At 36.2% G+C, this 18,991-nt stretch overlaps 1 protein-coding gene and 1 long non-coding RNA gene across 4 annotated transcripts in view; one reads left to right on the forward strand and one right to left on the reverse strand.

Annotated features, from left to right (window-relative positions):
- The window catches only part of LOC149548067 (uncharacterized), a 63,894-nt gene extending 45,469 nt beyond the window's left edge, over nt 1–18,425 (forward strand). For all 3 annotated transcript variants that reach the window (XM_089792100.1, XM_089792099.1, XM_089792101.1), the window contains 2 exons: nt 16,683–16,793; nt 17,007–18,425. In XM_089792100.1, coding sequence (XP_089648226.1) covers nt 16,683–16,793; nt 17,007–17,888 — 993 coding nt within the window. In that variant the 3' untranslated portion in view covers nt 17,889–18,425. The remainder of the gene's footprint in view (nt 1–16,682; nt 16,794–17,006) is intronic.
- Nucleotides 1,499–17,037, reverse strand: LOC149548069 (uncharacterized). The gene is made up of 2 exons (XR_016353972.1): nt 16,905–17,037; nt 1,499–2,331 (listed from the first exon to the last, which is right to left on the reverse strand). It is a non-coding gene; the product is annotated as an uncharacterized LOC149548069 (long non-coding RNA).
- Nucleotides 18,426–18,991: the final 566 nt, after the last annotated feature.

Genomic DNA, 18,991 nt, shown 5'->3' on the forward strand with positions numbered 1-18,991 from the left:
TTATATTTTTTTAAATATAATCATCAAGTGAGCGTTAGGAAAAACTGACCTATTCATCATATATGTACAACGGCTAGAATTAACTAACACAATTTCATATGATAATTAGATCGATAGAACGACTATAATTAACTAATTCAATTTCATATGAACATGAAGGAAATGGCTATAACTTAACATATTAAAACAATGGCTATAATTAACTGATTCATTTTCACATTAACATGAAGGAAACGACTATAACTTAACATATTAAAACAACGGCTACAATTTCACATGAAGAAATAAATTGGGTTCAATAGCTATAATCAATTTAAAATTTATAGGGCAAAAATTGGGATGTAACAAACACCAACGTTGGTCCAAGCTAAAGGCAGTGATAGTTGTTGAAGAGCTCCCTTAGTCCTCCTCCAAAAACCTGTCTCTAAACTTAGAGAGTGGGTGAACACCCCACTAATTTGTCCAAGACTCTCTAAAAAGGCTTTTCCACTAACTATTTTGGCAAAAACACCAAGCCACCCCCTCCTAAAAACTTGTCTCCTCCTAAGTTTGCTATATTTGACTTGGTAAAAACATGGGGAAGAACTCATGTGACAACTCCATTTTCGAATTGGCGGAAGAATGCATGGGTAAAAGGGCCCCCTAGGCTACCTAAGCATTAACATGGTCAAAATTAAGTTCCTAACATGTTATACTATCATATGGGTAGCTTATTTTCACACAAAAAGCACCTTGGGACCACCTAATGACCCTTCAAAACCCTAGCCAAGTCTAAATTCGAATTTTCTTTTGATAATGACCCATCCTTCCCTTTGTCAAGTGGGTTTATTTAATCATTAACAAGGTAATTAGTTTTAGGGTAAAATGCCACCATGACCAAAACCCTAGATGACATGTCATTAATACACAAAATCTACAAGTGTCAAGTGACACATAAAAGCACATTACACATCATCATGGCATGTCCCTAATGCATCTTTGAGATTAAAAATTTCACAAACATGCTTACATTTACGAAATAAAATACATCACAACGAGGCTTTTGAATCTTCCAAAGATTCACCTTGGCTAAACCGTGTCCACATGAGTTTGGACCTTGTTTCCCCCAATAATTTCCACGGTTCCACTTCTTGCACACTAAACTCGAACATCAGTAGTCCAAGAAAATCATGTAAGCAATAAGTAAATATGTGCAATAAATCATTATCCCATTCAACATTAGGCTTGCATATTTCATCATCTCAAATTAACTTTCCCTTTTTTAATCATTTTCATGTAGAATATTCGAAACATTAAAATATCAATCCCTACATATCCCATCCGCAAGAGGCTAGCGGCCTAGTATATGTCAAGTCAAGCAAGTAAACATCCAAAATTTATTTCATTCAAATAAACTACTTCTAAACAACATGAAATGAAATCTACTCCAAGTGACGGATTGAAGAAACCATGCAACACTTCAAAGCAACATTAAGTAATTCATTATGAAGACTAACAATGAATCATCAATAACTTCAATAGCATTATAGAAATAAATTTCAACAAGTCTCTCTCTTAGCTAGCCTACTTCTACTTCTATCTCTCCAAGCTTATCTCCTCTAATCTAATGAGTTACAAATGAGAATGCCTCAATCTTTTATAGCTGTTCAATTACAATGAAGGGCTAAGATCAATTCAAGATCAAGGGCAAAGATTAATCCACACAAACCCTAATTAGGGTTGACATATTATCAACCGATTACATGAATGCACAACCCTATGGACCAATAAGAAAATTACAATGATTTTGAAAGCCAATGAGAAAATTGTATGTTTGGTATAATATAATTGAAACATGTGTAAGTTGAATTTTCTGATTGGCAGAAGACAAGTGGGTGCCACCTCATCATCCTCATGTTGCAGACTTGATCAATCTTTTGATAAAGAGGAAATATCTATTGATACTCAACATTATCCAGCTCTCCAATGTGATGGAATATTGCAAAATTGCTTTATCTTCTTGAATCTTCTTCATCTTTATTTCAAAATCTTCTCATTGTCCTGATTCAAACTTGCATCTTGAACTTCTTGGAGTGATGAAATCTTCATATAGCTGAACTTGCAAATTTGTTTTTCCCCTTCTGTTCTTTTACCATACTCGGATCCTCTCTTGATCTTGGCTTGAATTTTCCTTTGACAGCCTTGATGTAAAATTTACTTGTTATCGAAACCTTCAGGCTTGAGCTATGTCCCTTTTGGTTGAAATCTTGGGTTTTGTTCTACAATTCTTGAGCTTTAAGTCATGTAGTCTTGACATCTTCTTGCCTTGTAGCTTCTCTTTCTTGAGTTCACCTTGCAAAACAAGAGAGAAAAGAGGTGTTTATGTTTGTAAAATTGAAAAACAAAAGGGAAGGAAATTTAAAACAGTAAGCAATAATCATGACTTTCCTAAATGCAAAATCAGATTTCCCCTATCTTCAAACAATCTGAAACAAAATTTCATCACAAATTTAATCTTAGACCAACCTTTCATCATGAAAACCTGCTCAGATCTCACCTTTCTTTCTTCTCCCTCCTTATCTCTGATCTTTGAGAGAAAATCTATCTTTGACATCCAAAATCGATGCCTACAAGATAGATAGCTGCCAATCAAGGATGCACTCTGCTGGAAACTGGAGGCCAATTCACAGACCACTAGGAAATATTTTGCTGCCTAAAGGGATGTAGCTTGCTGTTCTTATTGCAGGGATATACTTGTTCTAGATTGGTGACAAAATGAATTGAAATGCCTCTCTTTATATAGGTGTTAAAGAGGTGAATAGGCACACCTCCCAACATATGCCAATGTGGCTCTTGCTGGGCAATGAAATTAATTTGTTTTTCTGTCCGACTTGGGAAAGGCAGATTAATGAATTTTTTAAACATTGGATTTCAAATTTTTTTTTTAACTTATGAAGATGGGCACACACGCAACTTCTCCATGATTTACACAAAATGTGGAAAACTAATAGCAAATACAAAATTAAGAACACATTATACAAGTGATAACTTATTAACTATCAAGTATGTCAAAGCACAAATAAAATTGTTTGAATATCATATCAGTTGAATATTAGAATCCATTACAAATGAGCTGAAAATGCCAGCTAGAGTCTTCAAGTGACAAAAAAAAATGATAAAACAACACTACCAAGAGAAAGATATCATTAAATCATTATCATCATCGTTGATGGATCTACAAAGCTCCTCATTGTTAGAATTGTTGGAAGGAACGATATCCTCATCTTGTAATGTAAGCCCATTCAATCTAGTCTATACCTCCTATTTATCATCAAATTTTCATAGCTCCTTCGGCTCGGCATATTGCCATGTTGGTAGGTTTTACATATAATCAAGTGCCTTGTGAGTTGTCACTATTGCGCATAGGGAACTATTTAAAAACAAGAAGAATTTTTTCCACTCTCACAAAGGTAAGTGTATTCTTCATGAAATAATGGACAATTTAATATGTGGATAAAATAAGCAACAGATAAAGTAGAAACATTTGAGAGAAGATAAATGGGAATTGCACATCAATCCTAAAGGTTTGACTCAACACCAACTAGGTTGTCCTGTGCCTGAAATTTCTTGTCAATCCTTTCCAAATTCTTGCAGCTACCTAGTTCTATAAACATAATCTACTCAACTTTCATCAGTGACACTTCTTCTGGACTGCTTTTTTTTGAAGGACTTCATTTGATGTAGTTAAGGCTAGGGAGGCAAGTGAATGACGACCTTTCGCTTGCAGTGGAACATCACAAAACCTCTTCAAGGGACTCAATATGACATATAAACATGAACACAAACTGATTTGGAAAACAGTATCAATAGATAAACAATTAGTGTCTGAATTTTGAAAAACTAGCTACACAAAACTAACCTTATAAAGATGAAATTCAAATCCAATTTAAATGTGTATTCAAAGACTAACAATATTGATTTACAACATCTCCAATAGAAATTCAATCTTATGTTACAAATTTGAAATCTAAAACAAAAAAAAGAACATTTACTTCACTTTTACTGATATTTGTACCAAATCCACAAGGTTTGTTTTGTTTTTATTGCATAATCTTTTAACAAGATTATGTCTGATTTCATGGGAGAATTTGTGCAGAACTCACCCTTGTAGAAGTGATATCCAACTGATATAAACCCTCACAAGATTAAAACAAATGGAACATTAACATCTGTTAGGGATCTGGCAACCCCTATGCCCAGACTGGCTCTAACATATGGCAAAAAGAGTTCATAATTGAGTTCTCAACCTGTAAACAAACTCTTCAAGGCATTCTTATGCATTCAGTCTGCTAACCAAATGAACTTCCTTCAACCCCTCTCACACTTTCTCCAAATATGGCATCCAACCAAAACTTTTAGTCAACCCATTAATAAGATAAAACCCAAATGCTATTATTTCCATATTTGATGGCATTCTTCCAAGGTGGTCAAGGATTCAAGTCAAGGATTCAGTTTGTAACTCTTTCTGTAGTATTATCTCCCAAATATGTTGCCATTCAATAGGGATGTCGCAAGTCAAAAATTCAACCTCCAAAAACAATGCTAAGACTTGTGGTGGTTATAAATAAAAATGAATATTTGCACTATCCTAGCATCCACCATGACTTCTTTATCTCGTACTATCTTGTACACAGTAGGTCCACAAGCTGTGCCTGTATGTGGATTAAATCAATCTATCTATTGCCTTCCAAACATATGTTACATAATGCATTTATAACCATCTGCACTAAATTTTGGAAACCACTCTCATCCATGGCTTATCTCAATATTATATTGGCACTCAACATCATCATGTTCTCTACAGGAATTGATTGCCTTTAGAAAGTGAGGGCCATCAATGCATGAAACTATAATGTTGATAAGTAGGTGGTGTCAAACGTATATCCACCCTATGCGTCATCTATTTAACCTTCCTTTCCTCCATCGATAGTTTAACCTTGAAATAAATTTTTCCTAGGAGTGTAGCTCTCGATCTAGTCTCACTAGGACCCACATATCTACTACCAATTTTTACTACCTTGGTGGTAAGACCCTTGCAATATGGAGATTGAACAACATGGACATGAATACTGTTACCAAACTACAAATTGGCAACAACCTTACCTACTACATCCTCTATAAAATATTTGTAATTAGGTTATGTAATGAGGACCATAGAGCCTTTTCTTTCCACCTTCAATCTATCAGACTTGACTCAAACATTGAAAATGCAAGTGGTCTACTTGAATTTTGTGGTGTAAAATCTTTGTTGGTGTAATGACGCTCCTACAAAAATATCTGTATCATCGTAGCCCTGTCCTCAAATGCAAGTTTTCTTCAAGGCCCAATCTCATTTTCTAGGGGTATGTTAAAAGTGTGCATTAACCCTTGTAATGATGCCTTTCCATTCCTTAGGGTAAATGTTATGTTTCCAATGTCAACTCCTAGTTGAATTAGTCGCCTTGTAGGTGTCATGCAATGTTTGTAAAATGCTGCATAGAAGCTTTCTTTTTGAATGGACCTTTGGTATATGGTGTCAACAACTTGGAAGCGAAAAATGATTACAATGCATTACCAAATGGAGCACATGATCTTGTGGCTAGGGTTTGGTTGTCCTTAGATGTTATTCTAGAGTTTTCTCAAATTCTTCATCTAAATTAGTGTCGCCATTGCTATTGAATAAAATCATCTTGGCCTTGAAAAGAAACATGAACAAAATTCCAAAAAAACTAACAATGCAAATATAAAAATCAACAATTTTTTATGAATGTCAGCTAAAAACATAACAATTTTTGCATGCCGGAAGCAAATAAAAACAACAGCCTTGCAAGTTTAAATGAGTTAAAAAAACTGGTAACATGTTAAAATTTCCAAGTTTGTAACGTTTGGAGGTTTGAAAATCTCCAATTTGATGTAGGTAAGTTTGAAAACAAAGCAAGGATAAACGAAAGCATTTGCAATTGTAGGAAAGTATAAAAAGCACAAAACAATGAAAAAAACAAACATAATAAACTAAACAGAAGTCTGAAATTTCAAATGAAAACATGAAAATGATATTGATCTAAGGCAAATAGGAATGAGATCTAAGTTTTTTATGCAAAGGGCCTCCACACAATCTCGTAGGGATTTTTAATTTAAAAAAATTTAATGTATTTGACAAGCAAATTCTAGAATACTACACAGGATGTCATTGAGACATTGGATGCTTGGTCTCCCCTTGGGGTCTCCCTTGTGCAGAATTTCCAAGGAGACATCTCCCATGTTGAGAGGGCAACCTTGGGACATCCCCAGAAAGTGTAGAAAAAAATGGGACACTGTGGGGACACTCTATCCTCATCCCATTGTCCCCACTCATCCCATAATGCTATAAGAACCTTGCTTTATCTGTAATAGATCTGACTTTTGTAACAGTAAGTTTTTGCAAAGAGAAGTTAGAAATGATAAATGTGGTATGATATTCCAATATATTCAAAATTGATTTGCCTACATTGGGGAAAGTGTAAGTTTGTATACAAGGCGAAAACATAACCACTATGGTAAATTCATCATCTATTGCATCAAATTTACTAAGCATGATGAATGTGAGAATGCGTCTTGGTGGAAGTGGCGTGCAAGGACACTTCTTAGGAAAAAAGTAATAAACACATCACACACAGTTGTGTTGATGTTCTAGATCCTGAAATACCACTTTTTCTTCTCTTTTGATGGTCATTTCAGCTTGAAGATGGAAAGGTTGTTTATATTTATCTTGTTTATGTTTGAAATTTGCATGCTAAGTACTAGCTCTCTTTTACAGTAGCTATTAAGTGATATTTTCTTGTGCACTTTCATGTTCACAACTATGTTCAAAGTCACAATGGTAGATAAATCATTTTGGAAGTGTTTAATTGGTTCTTGGGTAATTAGACATGTTCTTGGAGCTTTCTTGAAGGTCCAATGGGTTGTGGAGTCAATCTTACAAGCCATTACATTGAATATGTGATCACCTTTTTAGCTAGAGCTTTTTATCCGCAAGGGGTATTTCCAAGGTATCTTGGTCTGATTCTTATGGTTTCTAATTCTCGTCTTCTACATTTCAATTCATTTCCCGAAGTATTTAGTCACTTTTCTCTCACGTTTTTAGTATGATTGTATCCATTGCTGATTACAAATGTGTGCAATTGTCATCCTATTTAGTGGATCAAGTGGTATTAGAGCAAGTTCATTCCTATTGGGAGTGTTTTGTAGATTCATGCTGATAACTAGATTGAGTGATAAGAAGGCTCTATAGTTTTTAAAGAGACATTCATTGCCACATGTGGAAGGAGTTGACAAGCTTGGTAGGAGATTATATAGGTGCTGAAGGAAGATTCTTAAAGATGAAGAATGCCATAGCAAGTTTTTCTCAATCATTGGAGACCGTGAAAGGCTTTGTAGAAGTCCCCTTGGAGAGATTGGATGGGGATTAAGGATATCCAGTGTGAACCGAGTTCACAGTACTCGCTGAGTTCATAGTATGAACCGAGCTACTAGTTCAAGACAGTGTGCTTTTAGTGTCACCCGAGTACCAAAGTGTTACTTGAGCATCCATGTCACCTAAGTGCCGGAGTATCACCCAAGCTCATTGTATTGCCTGAGCATCAGCAAAGTGCACAGTGTTACCCGAGCATCAACATTTGGCCGACTTGAAGGTATAATTTGGTTATTGTAAAGATATCTCTTGTGTGAGACAACTTGGTATGAAGATATTGTTTGGTGGATATATAAGAAAGTGCGAATCAATTATATGAGAAAATTCTGAATAGACCAAAAGGCACTACTAGCTTAGGGTATACTAACCAAGGAGAATCATCAAATCAAGGAGAAAAAAAGAACAAAAGGCCTACATGCAACAACTGTGGAAAGGTAGGTCATACATCAAATATTTGCTAGAGTAATACTATGCAACCCAAGTTCAAAGGTCATTTCAATAATTGTAACAAGTATGGTCACATGGCTAATGAATGTAGAACTAGATCAAAGTTTGAAGGGAATTATTTCATATGTCACAAGCATGGTCACAAATCTTCAAAGTGCAAATCAAATCAATGGAATCCAAATAATCAGCACAATGGAACTAGACAAAGAGCATTTATTGGTTAGGTCTACAACACATGGGGAAGATGTCATCTATGTGGAGAATATGGTCACATTGTAGTAAATTGTGTAAGGACTCACTTCAGGAAAAGACATACTAATGTGAGATGTTATGTATGCAAAAAGATAGGTCATTTGGCAAGAAACTGTATGAATAGAGATACAACAAATTCTAGTGAAGAAAACAAAGGAAAATCAAAGATTGAAGAGATCAGAACTCAGATGACTCAGAAATGGGTAAGGAAATCAAAGGAAAACACAAGACAAGATAATGAAGCTATTATCATCCAAACAAATGAGTTGGGTGAAGCATCCACATCCAACTAAGCAGTCAAGGAGATGGTTGGAACTGAGAATTCAAGGAAGATCCTACATCAGTTCCAGATATGCAAGAAAGAACAGTCCAAACCTGCATATTCAGATGCACAAGGTCAAGCAAGCGAGATATGTTCTAACCGAGTTACAATCCAGTGGTAACCGAGTTGTCCATCATCTCCAAGTGAAGTCAAGTTAGAAACCAGTTCTAACCGAGCTTCCCCAAATCAGTTCATGCTAAGCATATGATTTGAAGACCTTATCGAGTCATCTCACCTACGATTGTACGATGCATTTATGAGGCCCTAAATTTTGTAATTTCTCATAAAAGACAAAATCGAGGGTGAATTCTTTCATTCATAATTCAGATTGTACAGAGCGATTTCAAGCCCCCGAGCGATCAAGAGCAAATTGTTGCTGGAAGCGAAGTTGCAAGAAAGGTTCTCTGTTGTTGTGGATTCTTCATTCACAGAGCAATATGGCATCCAGCTCTAGTGCAAAAGCGAGGAAGGGTTCTGAGATGTTGAAGAAATGGTATGCAAAGCACCAAAATTCAAGCTTTACCCTGCGATTGCTGAGCAAAAAGACCTGTTGGGAGCCCACTCAGTCATTCCTCCAAAGGTACTGTTGATAAACGATATTATATGAGAAAATTCTGAATAGACCAAAAGGCACTACTAGCTTAGGGTATACTAACCAAGGAGAATCATCAAATCAAGGAGAAAAAAAGAACAAAAGGCCTACATGCAACAACTGTGGAAAGGTAGGTCATACATCAAATATTTGCTAGAGTAATACTATGCAACCCAAGTTCAAAGGTCATTTCAATAATTGTAACAAGTATGGTCACATGGCTAATGAATGTAGAACTAGATCAAAGTTTGAAGGGAATTATTTCATATGTCACAAGCATGGTCACAAATCTTCAAAGTGCAAATCAAATCAATGGAATCCAAATAATCAGCACAATGGAACTAGACAAAGAGCATTTATTGGTTAGGTCTACAACACATGGGGAAGATGTCATCTATGTGGAGAATATGGTCACATTGTAGTAAATTGTGTAAGGACTCACTTCAGGAAAAGACATACTAATGTGAGATGTTATGTATGCAAAAAGATAGGTCATTTGGCAAGAAACTGTATGAATAGAGATACAACAAATTCTAGTGAAGAAAACAAAGGAAAATCAAAGATTGAAGAGATCAGAACTCAGATGACTCAGAAATGGGTAAGGAAATCAAAGGAAAACACAAGACAAGATAATGAAGCTATTATCATCCAAACAAATGAGTTGGGTGAAGCATCCACATCCAACTAAGCAGTCAAGGAGATGGTTGGAACTGAGAATTCAAGGAAGATCCTACATCAGTTCCAGATATGCAAGAAAGAACAGTCCAAACCTGCATATTCAGATGCACAAGGTCAAGCAAGCGAGATATGTTCTAACCGAGTTACAATCCAGTGGTAACCGAGTTGTCCATCATCTCCAAGTGAAGTCAAGTTAGAAACCAGTTCTAACCGAGCTTCCCCAAATCAGTTCATGCTAAGCATATGATTTGAAGACCTTATCGAGTCATCTCACCTACGATTGTACGATGCATTTATGAGGCCCTAAATTTTGTAATTTCTCATAAAAGACAAAATCGAGGGTGAATTCTTTCATTCATAATTCAGATTGTACAGAGCGATTTCAAGCCCCCGAGCGATCAAGAGCAAATTGTTGCTGGAAGCGAAGTTGCAAGAAAGGTTCTCTGTTGTTGTGGATTCTTCATTCACAGAGCAATATGGCATCCAGCTCTAGTGCAAAAGCGAGGAAGGGTTCTGAGATGTTGAAGAAATGGTATGCAAAGCACCAAAATTCAAGCTTTACCCTGCGATTGCTGAGCAAAAAGACCTGTTGGGAGCCCACTCAGTCATTCCTCCAAAGGTACTGTTGATAAACGATATTAGATCATTTTATCATTGCACGATTCAGGAATTAGGTTCGTTTGAGCTGAATGAGGCATACAATGCATTATGTGAGAATGGAATGTTGAAACCTGAGCACAAACATCTGGAAGTCAAGGGTTTGACTCATGCCCTGCACATGCCACAGAATTTCCAAGTGAGATGGATCAGATACGTTCTTAGTGGGGTCTACGATATGTCCTTCTGGCTTGAGTAACTGGTTAAGATCACTAAGATGATTCACCGAGTTATGGATTACCAAATGTTGGACAGACCAAAGACTATCAAAATCCTAACTCGTGGTGAGCTTGCTAAGAAAACCCTAGTAGAATAGGATGGCAGGGGCATGAAATTGAATAACGGAATTGACATGGAGATCAAATTTGGGATTCATGTGATAGCCCACAAGATTTACAGTTCTATCAGGTCGAACAATGTACCTTGTGAGGCAATTGACTTGGCATTTAAAGTGGTGAAGAACAATTTATCTTTTGACCTTGCCGACTTGCAGTTGAGCCAACTAGGCAAAACCATGGAAAGCATTTAGGCATCGAAGAAGAATGTGTGTAAGTTTGTCTCTCTTCTCGTTTGTTTATTTTTCTACGTGCAAAAGTTCTTTCGATCTAATGGTAATGTGGTCTGGAGTAAGGATAGACTAGTTTATATACCAAATCAATGATTTCATAAATGAATTGGGATAAAATTTTGATGGTCTAATGGATGCATACTTTGAGAATTTCAAGGAAAAGATGTAGAATAGATACAGGATTCCTCAACAACTGGTTGAGCAATATCAGCAAGACATTTGCTTCCTAGTTGATTGTGATAACACTCATATTCAAGTAGTCATACCTAGGATAGCATGGGTAAAACCTTTGGGATATGAAGTGAACATTGATGACACTAAGGATATCATTGAGGCTCTACTGAATGAGCCAACTGACCCTAAGGCTACATATTTTGGCACTTATGAGAAGGCCAAAACCAAGTATCTCTAAAAATAGAGATTCCTCAAATTTTGAAGAGAAGAAAGAAGAGAATGGAAAACATCGAGAAGAAATTAGACAAGAAGGATGACCCTCTTATGCTTACAGAGGGAAAAGGAGAAGATGAGGAAGAAGAAGAACAAGAAGAACAGGAGGAAGAACCTCTAAAGAAGAAGGGGAAAGTAATCAAGGCAACACCTAAGAAAGCTACACCTAAGAAGATAGCTACCCCTATGATCACCACTGAAAAGAAGTCCAAAAGAAAATTGAAGCTTCAGGATGATGATGAGGAAGAAGAAAACACTCCTATTATCCAACTGAAGAAGCCCCCGCTATCCTTTGAGAAGCAATTAAAAAGATTGAAGGAAGGAAGTGGCATGGCTAGATTCAAGTACATCAAATATGAATCTAGAAGCAAGGAGGAGCAGCAACAAATAGAGGATGCTTTGGTTGAAAAGATGGCTAGATGGAAGTATGATCCAAATGAGCTAAAGAACCAAGCTCTAGAAGTTCTACTCAAGTCACTAACACAAAGATGGACCAATGTTGTGAAAACAGAGAGGGACATCAAAGAACAAGCACTGAAGAATGTCATGCCACACTTCACCAAAGAAGAAAAAGGAGGCCATGACCAAGCATGAAAACAAGAAGACTCCTAGATTCAAAGCATTTCAAATTTTGTCCAATAATATAGAAGAGGTTGTTCAGTCCACAACAAAGTTGTGAAAAACCATTTTTGAGGAAGAGAACAAGGTAGATAAAGATGAAGAACTAGAAGTACAGATTATAGAAGAATCAAATACAAAAATGATGGCAGCTACAGCGATTGCCTCTTTACCCACTACTTCGAGCCAAGCTATTGCTTCATCAAGTGCAGAGAAGACAAAGAAGGAGAAAGAAAGTCTTCCATCCACCCAAGTAGTAACCGAGCAGTAGACTCTAAAAACCATTTTTAACTAAGCAAAAGTCAGAAAAGATGAGGACACGGTTGACAAAAGAAGCAAAGAGGAAACCAAGAGTCAACTGAGTGGAGAAGAGAAGGATGAAAATAAAGGCAAAGAAATCATAATTTCTACAAGTGCCAAGGGAAAGGAAAAGGAAAAGATTTTTAATGAGATTGACCTTGATACAGAGATTGTGATTCCAAATTTGGGATCAATCCAATCTCTCTACTGAACAGATGGAGATCCTGAGTGAATTATGGAGAAAAAGGGCTCAGTAGAGGAAATTGAAAGCAAAAAGAGACGGAGGAAAGGTTCTTGAAGACATCAAGGACATATTTTTGGATGTAATGCAAGTTGAGGTTAATAATAAGGCCCCCATTATTGAGCAATTAATTGATATTGTACATAAATTCAATAAGGACATAGATGGCCAGGATAAACTTCTGCAAAGGGCAGAAAGAAAATTTGAAAATAAAGTTTTGGAGAATGTAGCAAAGAAGATTTTCATTGATAAAGTGGAATTATCCACTCTCATTGGTACACTAGAGGGAGTTGTAAAAAATGTTGTCTTTTTATTTACAAAATTATATGATACTCCAATTTTCACCAAGGAAATAAAGGATAAATTGACCAAGATTGATGAAGACTTGAAGAATAGTGCTAGTCAGTTAGCACTTGACCTGAGTTCCAACTCCAATTATTTTGTGAAGGTCAGATTTTTGACAACCTTACAGGGAGAGTTACTGAGGGAGGAAGCCAAGATCAGAGCAACAGTATCAGATATTCAAAGTATGATACTTCCTCACATGGATGTGATGCAAAAACATCTTGCACATGCAAAGACACTAGTTCATGATACAAATTTTTCAGTTGCAGATCTCATGATGGAGTTATCAGCTGAACTTCAGATTGGACTGCACATTTTGAAGGTATTGCAAGAAAATTGGGATAAAACTATGTCTTTGGTTTTGAAAGTGCACAATGATTTTCCTCACTCATTTTGGTATAACCTTGTAAAGATATATTTATGGCATTTGTAACAAAAACAAGTGGGAAAATATAGTAGAATATGTACAAAAAGAGGAAATATGTGTATAGGGGAAAATATGTATAAAAGAAAATTGTTTAGAGTAGAGGAAATGTATAAGAGAATATGTATAAAGCAGATAAACAAAAACAATTTTGAAAAAGAAAAAATCCAGTCAGTTATGACCAAGCTACAGAGTTTCAATTCAAACCGAGTTGTAGAACCAAGCACATGGAAAGGGGGAGTTTGACAGAAAATTTTGATTAAGAGATTTTGGATTACTAGTAGAACTACACAAGGTAAGTGTTTTTGTCACTAGTGCCAAAGGGGGAGATTGTTGACCCTATGGCAAGACAAATTGTCAATTAGTGACAAAACACTTAAGTCATCCAACAAGGTCGGTTAATACTACAACCGAGCTTTCCTTCAGTTAGCATGTTTCAGTGCAGCCCAAGTAGATTAAGGATATCCAATGTGAACCGAGTTCACAGTACTTGCCGAGTTCGTAGTATGAACCGAGCTACTAGTTTAAGACGGTATGCTTCAATGTCACCGAAGTGCCAAAGTATTACCCAAGCATCTAGTGTCACCCATGCTAGAGTATCACCCCAAGTTCACTCTATTGTCCGAGCATCAGCAAAGTGCACAATGTTACCCAAGCATCAGCATTTGGCCAACTTAAAGGTATAATTTGGTTATTGTAAAGATATCTCTTGTGTGAGCCCACTTGGTATGAAGATATTGTTTGGTGGATATATAAGGAAGGCGGATTTGTTTGTCTAGAATAATAAGTGAAATATATGCAATATGAAAAAGAGATAAGCAAGCGAATATGGAGCAGATCGAGTAAGCAGGCTACCAAGCAGTATAAAAGGAAAATCAAAGACTTATCTATCACAGTCAGGTGATCATATTATTCAAAGGATCTATTTCAGCAAACAGAGTTGCAAAGCAAAGATCAACCTACTGATTCATCCTAACAGGTGCATTTGTCAAATCCTCTAACCAGGTGGACCTAACAATCTTTTGTTGAATCTCTTAACAGAGTACATACTTCATTGTATTGTAAAATCCTTTCACAAGGTGGACCTAACAGCCCTTCATACTCCTAACAAAGTAGATCACCAGAAGTGATCAACTGTAAGCCCTAATAGGCCAACTTTACTACTACAGTAGTGAAGCATTGTGGGTGTCATCCCCACCAATTTCTGGGTTACCAAATATTGTGCCAAAGTGTTATAGTGTTGATTTCCTTATTGCTTATGTTCATGCATGATAGTAGATTAGATAACCTAATGAAGTAAAGCAAAAATATCTTAAGTGTGAAAATTTTAAGTGGTTCCTAATTCACCCCTGCTCTTAGTCACTTGTTTGTCATTACATTTCCAACAAAAGGGAGGTCGTAAGAAAATAAGTCTTCCAAATAAACCTCAATTAAACTCCAAGCTCTAGATATAGATAGTGCCATTTGAAGAAGATATTGAAGCAGAGGAACTTGAAAATTGGATCACTCAACTTAAATGTATCCTTCAGCTGATACTTGTACTTTAGATCAAAAGATCTCATTTTCTAGACTAAGGTTGGAAAAACAAGTTTGTCTAGTTTATAAGTCACTCATATACCATGGCTATTAAAAAAAACTTCTGCAAGTTCTTGGCAGCATTTTCGACAATCAATGAGGAAGCAATTCAACCCAATAAGGAACAAAAGGGTACAAAACGTCTTAAGAAAAAATAAATTCAAAGTATACAGTAATGCACTAGAAATTTTTGTAGAAGGGCTATTCAAATGGGTAAAGATGTGTTAGAAGAAGTGACAAAGAAATATATTATTGAAATATTTAGCAATCCCCATAGGGCTATTTTTCTTTCTAAATTGATTGACATAGATGACGCATGCTTACAAGCTTTCTATCTTGAGATAGATGTGGGTATGTCCTTTTCCAACTCTAATAAAGTGGAAGTTAATAAGGGCAAACGGTAAGTTCTGCTAGCAACAAGAAGAAATATGTACATTGTGACCATTGTGATAAGGATGGCCATGAAGAATCATCTTGTTGGAAGCTTAACAAGAAAATAATTCAATCAAGCAAAAGGGTAAGAAGAATGCTGATCTCCCAGCACTGCTGAAGTTGATTCTAGACTTTAACTGCACTACTAAATATGTCAATGTAATGGATAGAGAAGCATAGTTGAACATTAAGATGCATATCAACAGTGTTAAGGTTGATTCTTTGATTGATCCATGGTCACAAACTAACTTGAGTACACGAAGTAGATAGACTTGCTTTGAAAACTTTTCAACCCTAAGCCCAATGGTTAGTGTTGAATTAAGAAAGACACACAAATGCTAGTTGTATGTAATGTAGACTAAAGATTTCTATTGGTTCTAAACTTGATGAGAATATGGTCAAGACATGTTGGCACATGTGCCATTAGTCGAAGGATTTTTCTGCCATATCTGTTGAATCTTGAAGCGTTTGGAGATCAAGACCTCTCTAATTGGGAAGGTGTGCTCTTCAATGTGTTTGCTTTTAGTACTAATTGGTATATTTTTGGAGAAAGGAAAGCAGAGTGTTATCGGAGACATCCTTGTGCATATTTGACACAAAATCGAGAACAATAGGCCCTTGGTCTGCTAGTGAATTTGATCAAGTCTTGCTGATTGTGAGACCCTGACACTATAAGGGATGAAGCTAGGACTGTTTACTGGGTGATTTTGGTGGAATTCATACCACTTGATCTTGAGTCTCAGCTAAAGGGGCTTCAGCCTAAGGCTCATGCTCCCATATCAAGTAGTAAAACAATCAGATGGATGATATAATATCCTGCATCCAAAATCAAGTCAGAGTGTTTTGCTTATTTAGCAAAATTGCTAGTTTGTATAGGTGTTGAAACATAACCATCATAACAAATTTGTCATCTACTGCAGTAAATTCATGATCTCCCATGGTGATTTCATTATAAATGCGACAAATGCATGACCACCCCCTTATGGAAGCAGCAAATGCATGAGTGTCCATTGATAGAAGCACTGAATGATCACTACATGGTAGAAGTGGCAAATGTGAGAACACCTCTCTGGCCAAAGTGGCGAGTTAGTCATGCTGAATCATATGATCCTAGTGACATTCCAGATCCCTAAAACTTCCTCTTCTTCTTCTCCTTTAGTGGTGGTTATAACTTCTAGATGGTAGGAGAGTCTCGCTTTATCATATTTCTGTGGATGATGGTGAGTGTGATGATATAATTACTTTTGAGCTTAACATGTCTTATGTTTGGAATTTTAGCTAGCCGCTCATATGTATTCCGTGGTTTCCATACACAGGATGAAATGGAGGCTGAAGTTAGAAAACTTCGCAAAAGTCTTAATTTCCGGGCCACTCCCATGCCTAGTTTCTACAAAGAATCAGCACCACCGAAAAGAGAAATTAAAAAGGTGCCGTCTACTGTTCTCTTGCTATTTTTATGATTTTATTAACTGCAACTATATTCTCTATTTCCTCGTAATATTTCAAAATATACTTGCAGTTCAATAGTTACATATTACCTGCAAATTTTGTATAATGAATGGTACTCCCTGAGGGTGTTAACAAAATTATGTTTTTTTCCCTCTGTAAGCTGTAAATAAAGCATTTAATGATCTTTGTAGATTCCTTTGACACGTGCAAAGTCTCCAAAACTTGGAAGGAAGAACACCAACTCTGCAACAGATTCGAATGTTGGTTCTCAAGTTAGTAATGATGCTGTGAATCAAGAGATTAACAAAAATGGCTCTATTGAGAAGCATACAAACAGAAATGCGAAGAATGGAAAGACTTCTCAGTCAACAGAAAGCATTCTTATCCCAAAAAAGAATCAGAAGAAGGGAGCGTCTGTGAAGCCAAGTGGAAAGCAGTCAAAAGCTACGCTTAAAAATAGTGAGGCTTCTGAATTAGATGCCATAGACATCATCGGGAAAAGAAATTCTTCATCAGAAGAGGTTTATGATGAACCCAAGAAAGGGAAGGAATCATCTTCGATTGAATTAAGTAATGGGAAAAGTACCAATTTACAATCTGATCAGGAATTGGGTCCAGAGGAAAATATTTTTGCAAATAATTCCATTCTGATGCCAATAGTTTGGAAGAACGATGACATCGAGAATGGAACAGATGGAGAAACTATTACAGGAAGCAACGGGCTCGTGGTAGAAGACAAAGTGTCCTATGATTTTGAAGAAATGATGGTGGTACAAAAAGTTCATGAGGCAATCAACAGTGACAAGGTTATGGATAAAAACAGCTATACCTGCATCTTTGCAAGTGGAGGTAAAAATAAAATAAAAGGCCAGCCACATTCCTCATCTTGCATCACTCAAGAATTAAACGACAGAGCAAGTAAACTGGCAAAACAAGACCGACAAAGGTCGGCTATGGTTACAGGCAACGGAAAACAGGAAGCTACCAAAACTTTGCCCATAAGGCGTGTTACTAAGGGCAGTCCGGGATTGAACGCTTTTGTGACAGATGTAACTGTAGCATCCTATGGATAAAAAATTGATTTGCTACATGAAATGGGAGGTAAAATCAGAGCTATGTAGTGCATAAATCAGTACCTAGTGTTTCAAAGTGAGGTTAAGCGAATAATTTTGCCACAAATAGGCTAAGGATGAAATAGCTATTGTAAGTACTGGCATCCCAGAAAGCAATTTCATGATCGAAATAGAAGGGTTCCAGAAGACGAGAGATTAATCATGTTGCCCATTGTACTTGCACCGGCCTATTTTAAATGGGAATGCCTAGAATATACCAGACTAGCTTGCTACGTACTCCTGTATGTCTGTTACATAAGGTTTTGCTGCAAATTCACACCTTTGTGTGTCTGCTATTGATGTCTGTTAAGCACTACGGTCGAATTCGGGCAAATCACAGCCACAGGTATTGAAATTCGTTTTATTCTAAAATAGGATTTATATATCGACTACAGAGTTGGGAAAATTGACTCCGTGATCTCAATTCTTGTGTCCATAAAGGCCAACAATACTCTGATATATTATTATTATTATTATTAATTCATAATGTTTTGTGTTTTTCCTTAATACAATGAAATAATTTATGTGCTTAAACAATAATTTTTGGAATGAATTTATTAGGCTAGAAAATTTATCGAGGGTGATATATAATATAACTTCTATATTACTATGAAGTCAAAAAGAAAAAATGCAAAAATGAATTTAAATATTTTTCCTAAAAGTATATTGGTGGGCAACTTTAAAAATATTTATCAATAAAAGGCCCTACTCAAAAGATGTTGATAAGCATTACGATTTTAAAGGGAGGCTCAATAAAAGGAAATATGAAACGCCTTTTACAATGGTTTTATTCTTACATTTTGTATTTCAATGTGTTAATACATAATAGCATAATATGGTGCAAAGAGATTGGGTGTGAATGGGGCATATATTGTGTGCATGAACTTGTAGACAAAACAATATAACAATTGTGGGCCTAGTTGTTGTGCCTAGAAAACATGACTTCCTATAATATCAAATCTTGTAGCTTTCACCTTCCAATTTTCTGTGTCCCTCCAACATAGTTAACACATGCAAAATTCTTCCAAACTCTCTTTCTATATTCCATGACTTACATGCATGAG

This window comes from Cupressus sempervirens, chromosome 7, assembly GCF_028749045.1.
Source record: "Cupressus sempervirens isolate cs-2001-9-10 chromosome 7, ASM2874904v1, whole genome shotgun sequence".
In the NCBI taxonomy this organism is placed as follows: Eukaryota; Viridiplantae; Streptophyta; class Pinopsida; order Cupressales; family Cupressaceae; genus Cupressus; species Cupressus sempervirens.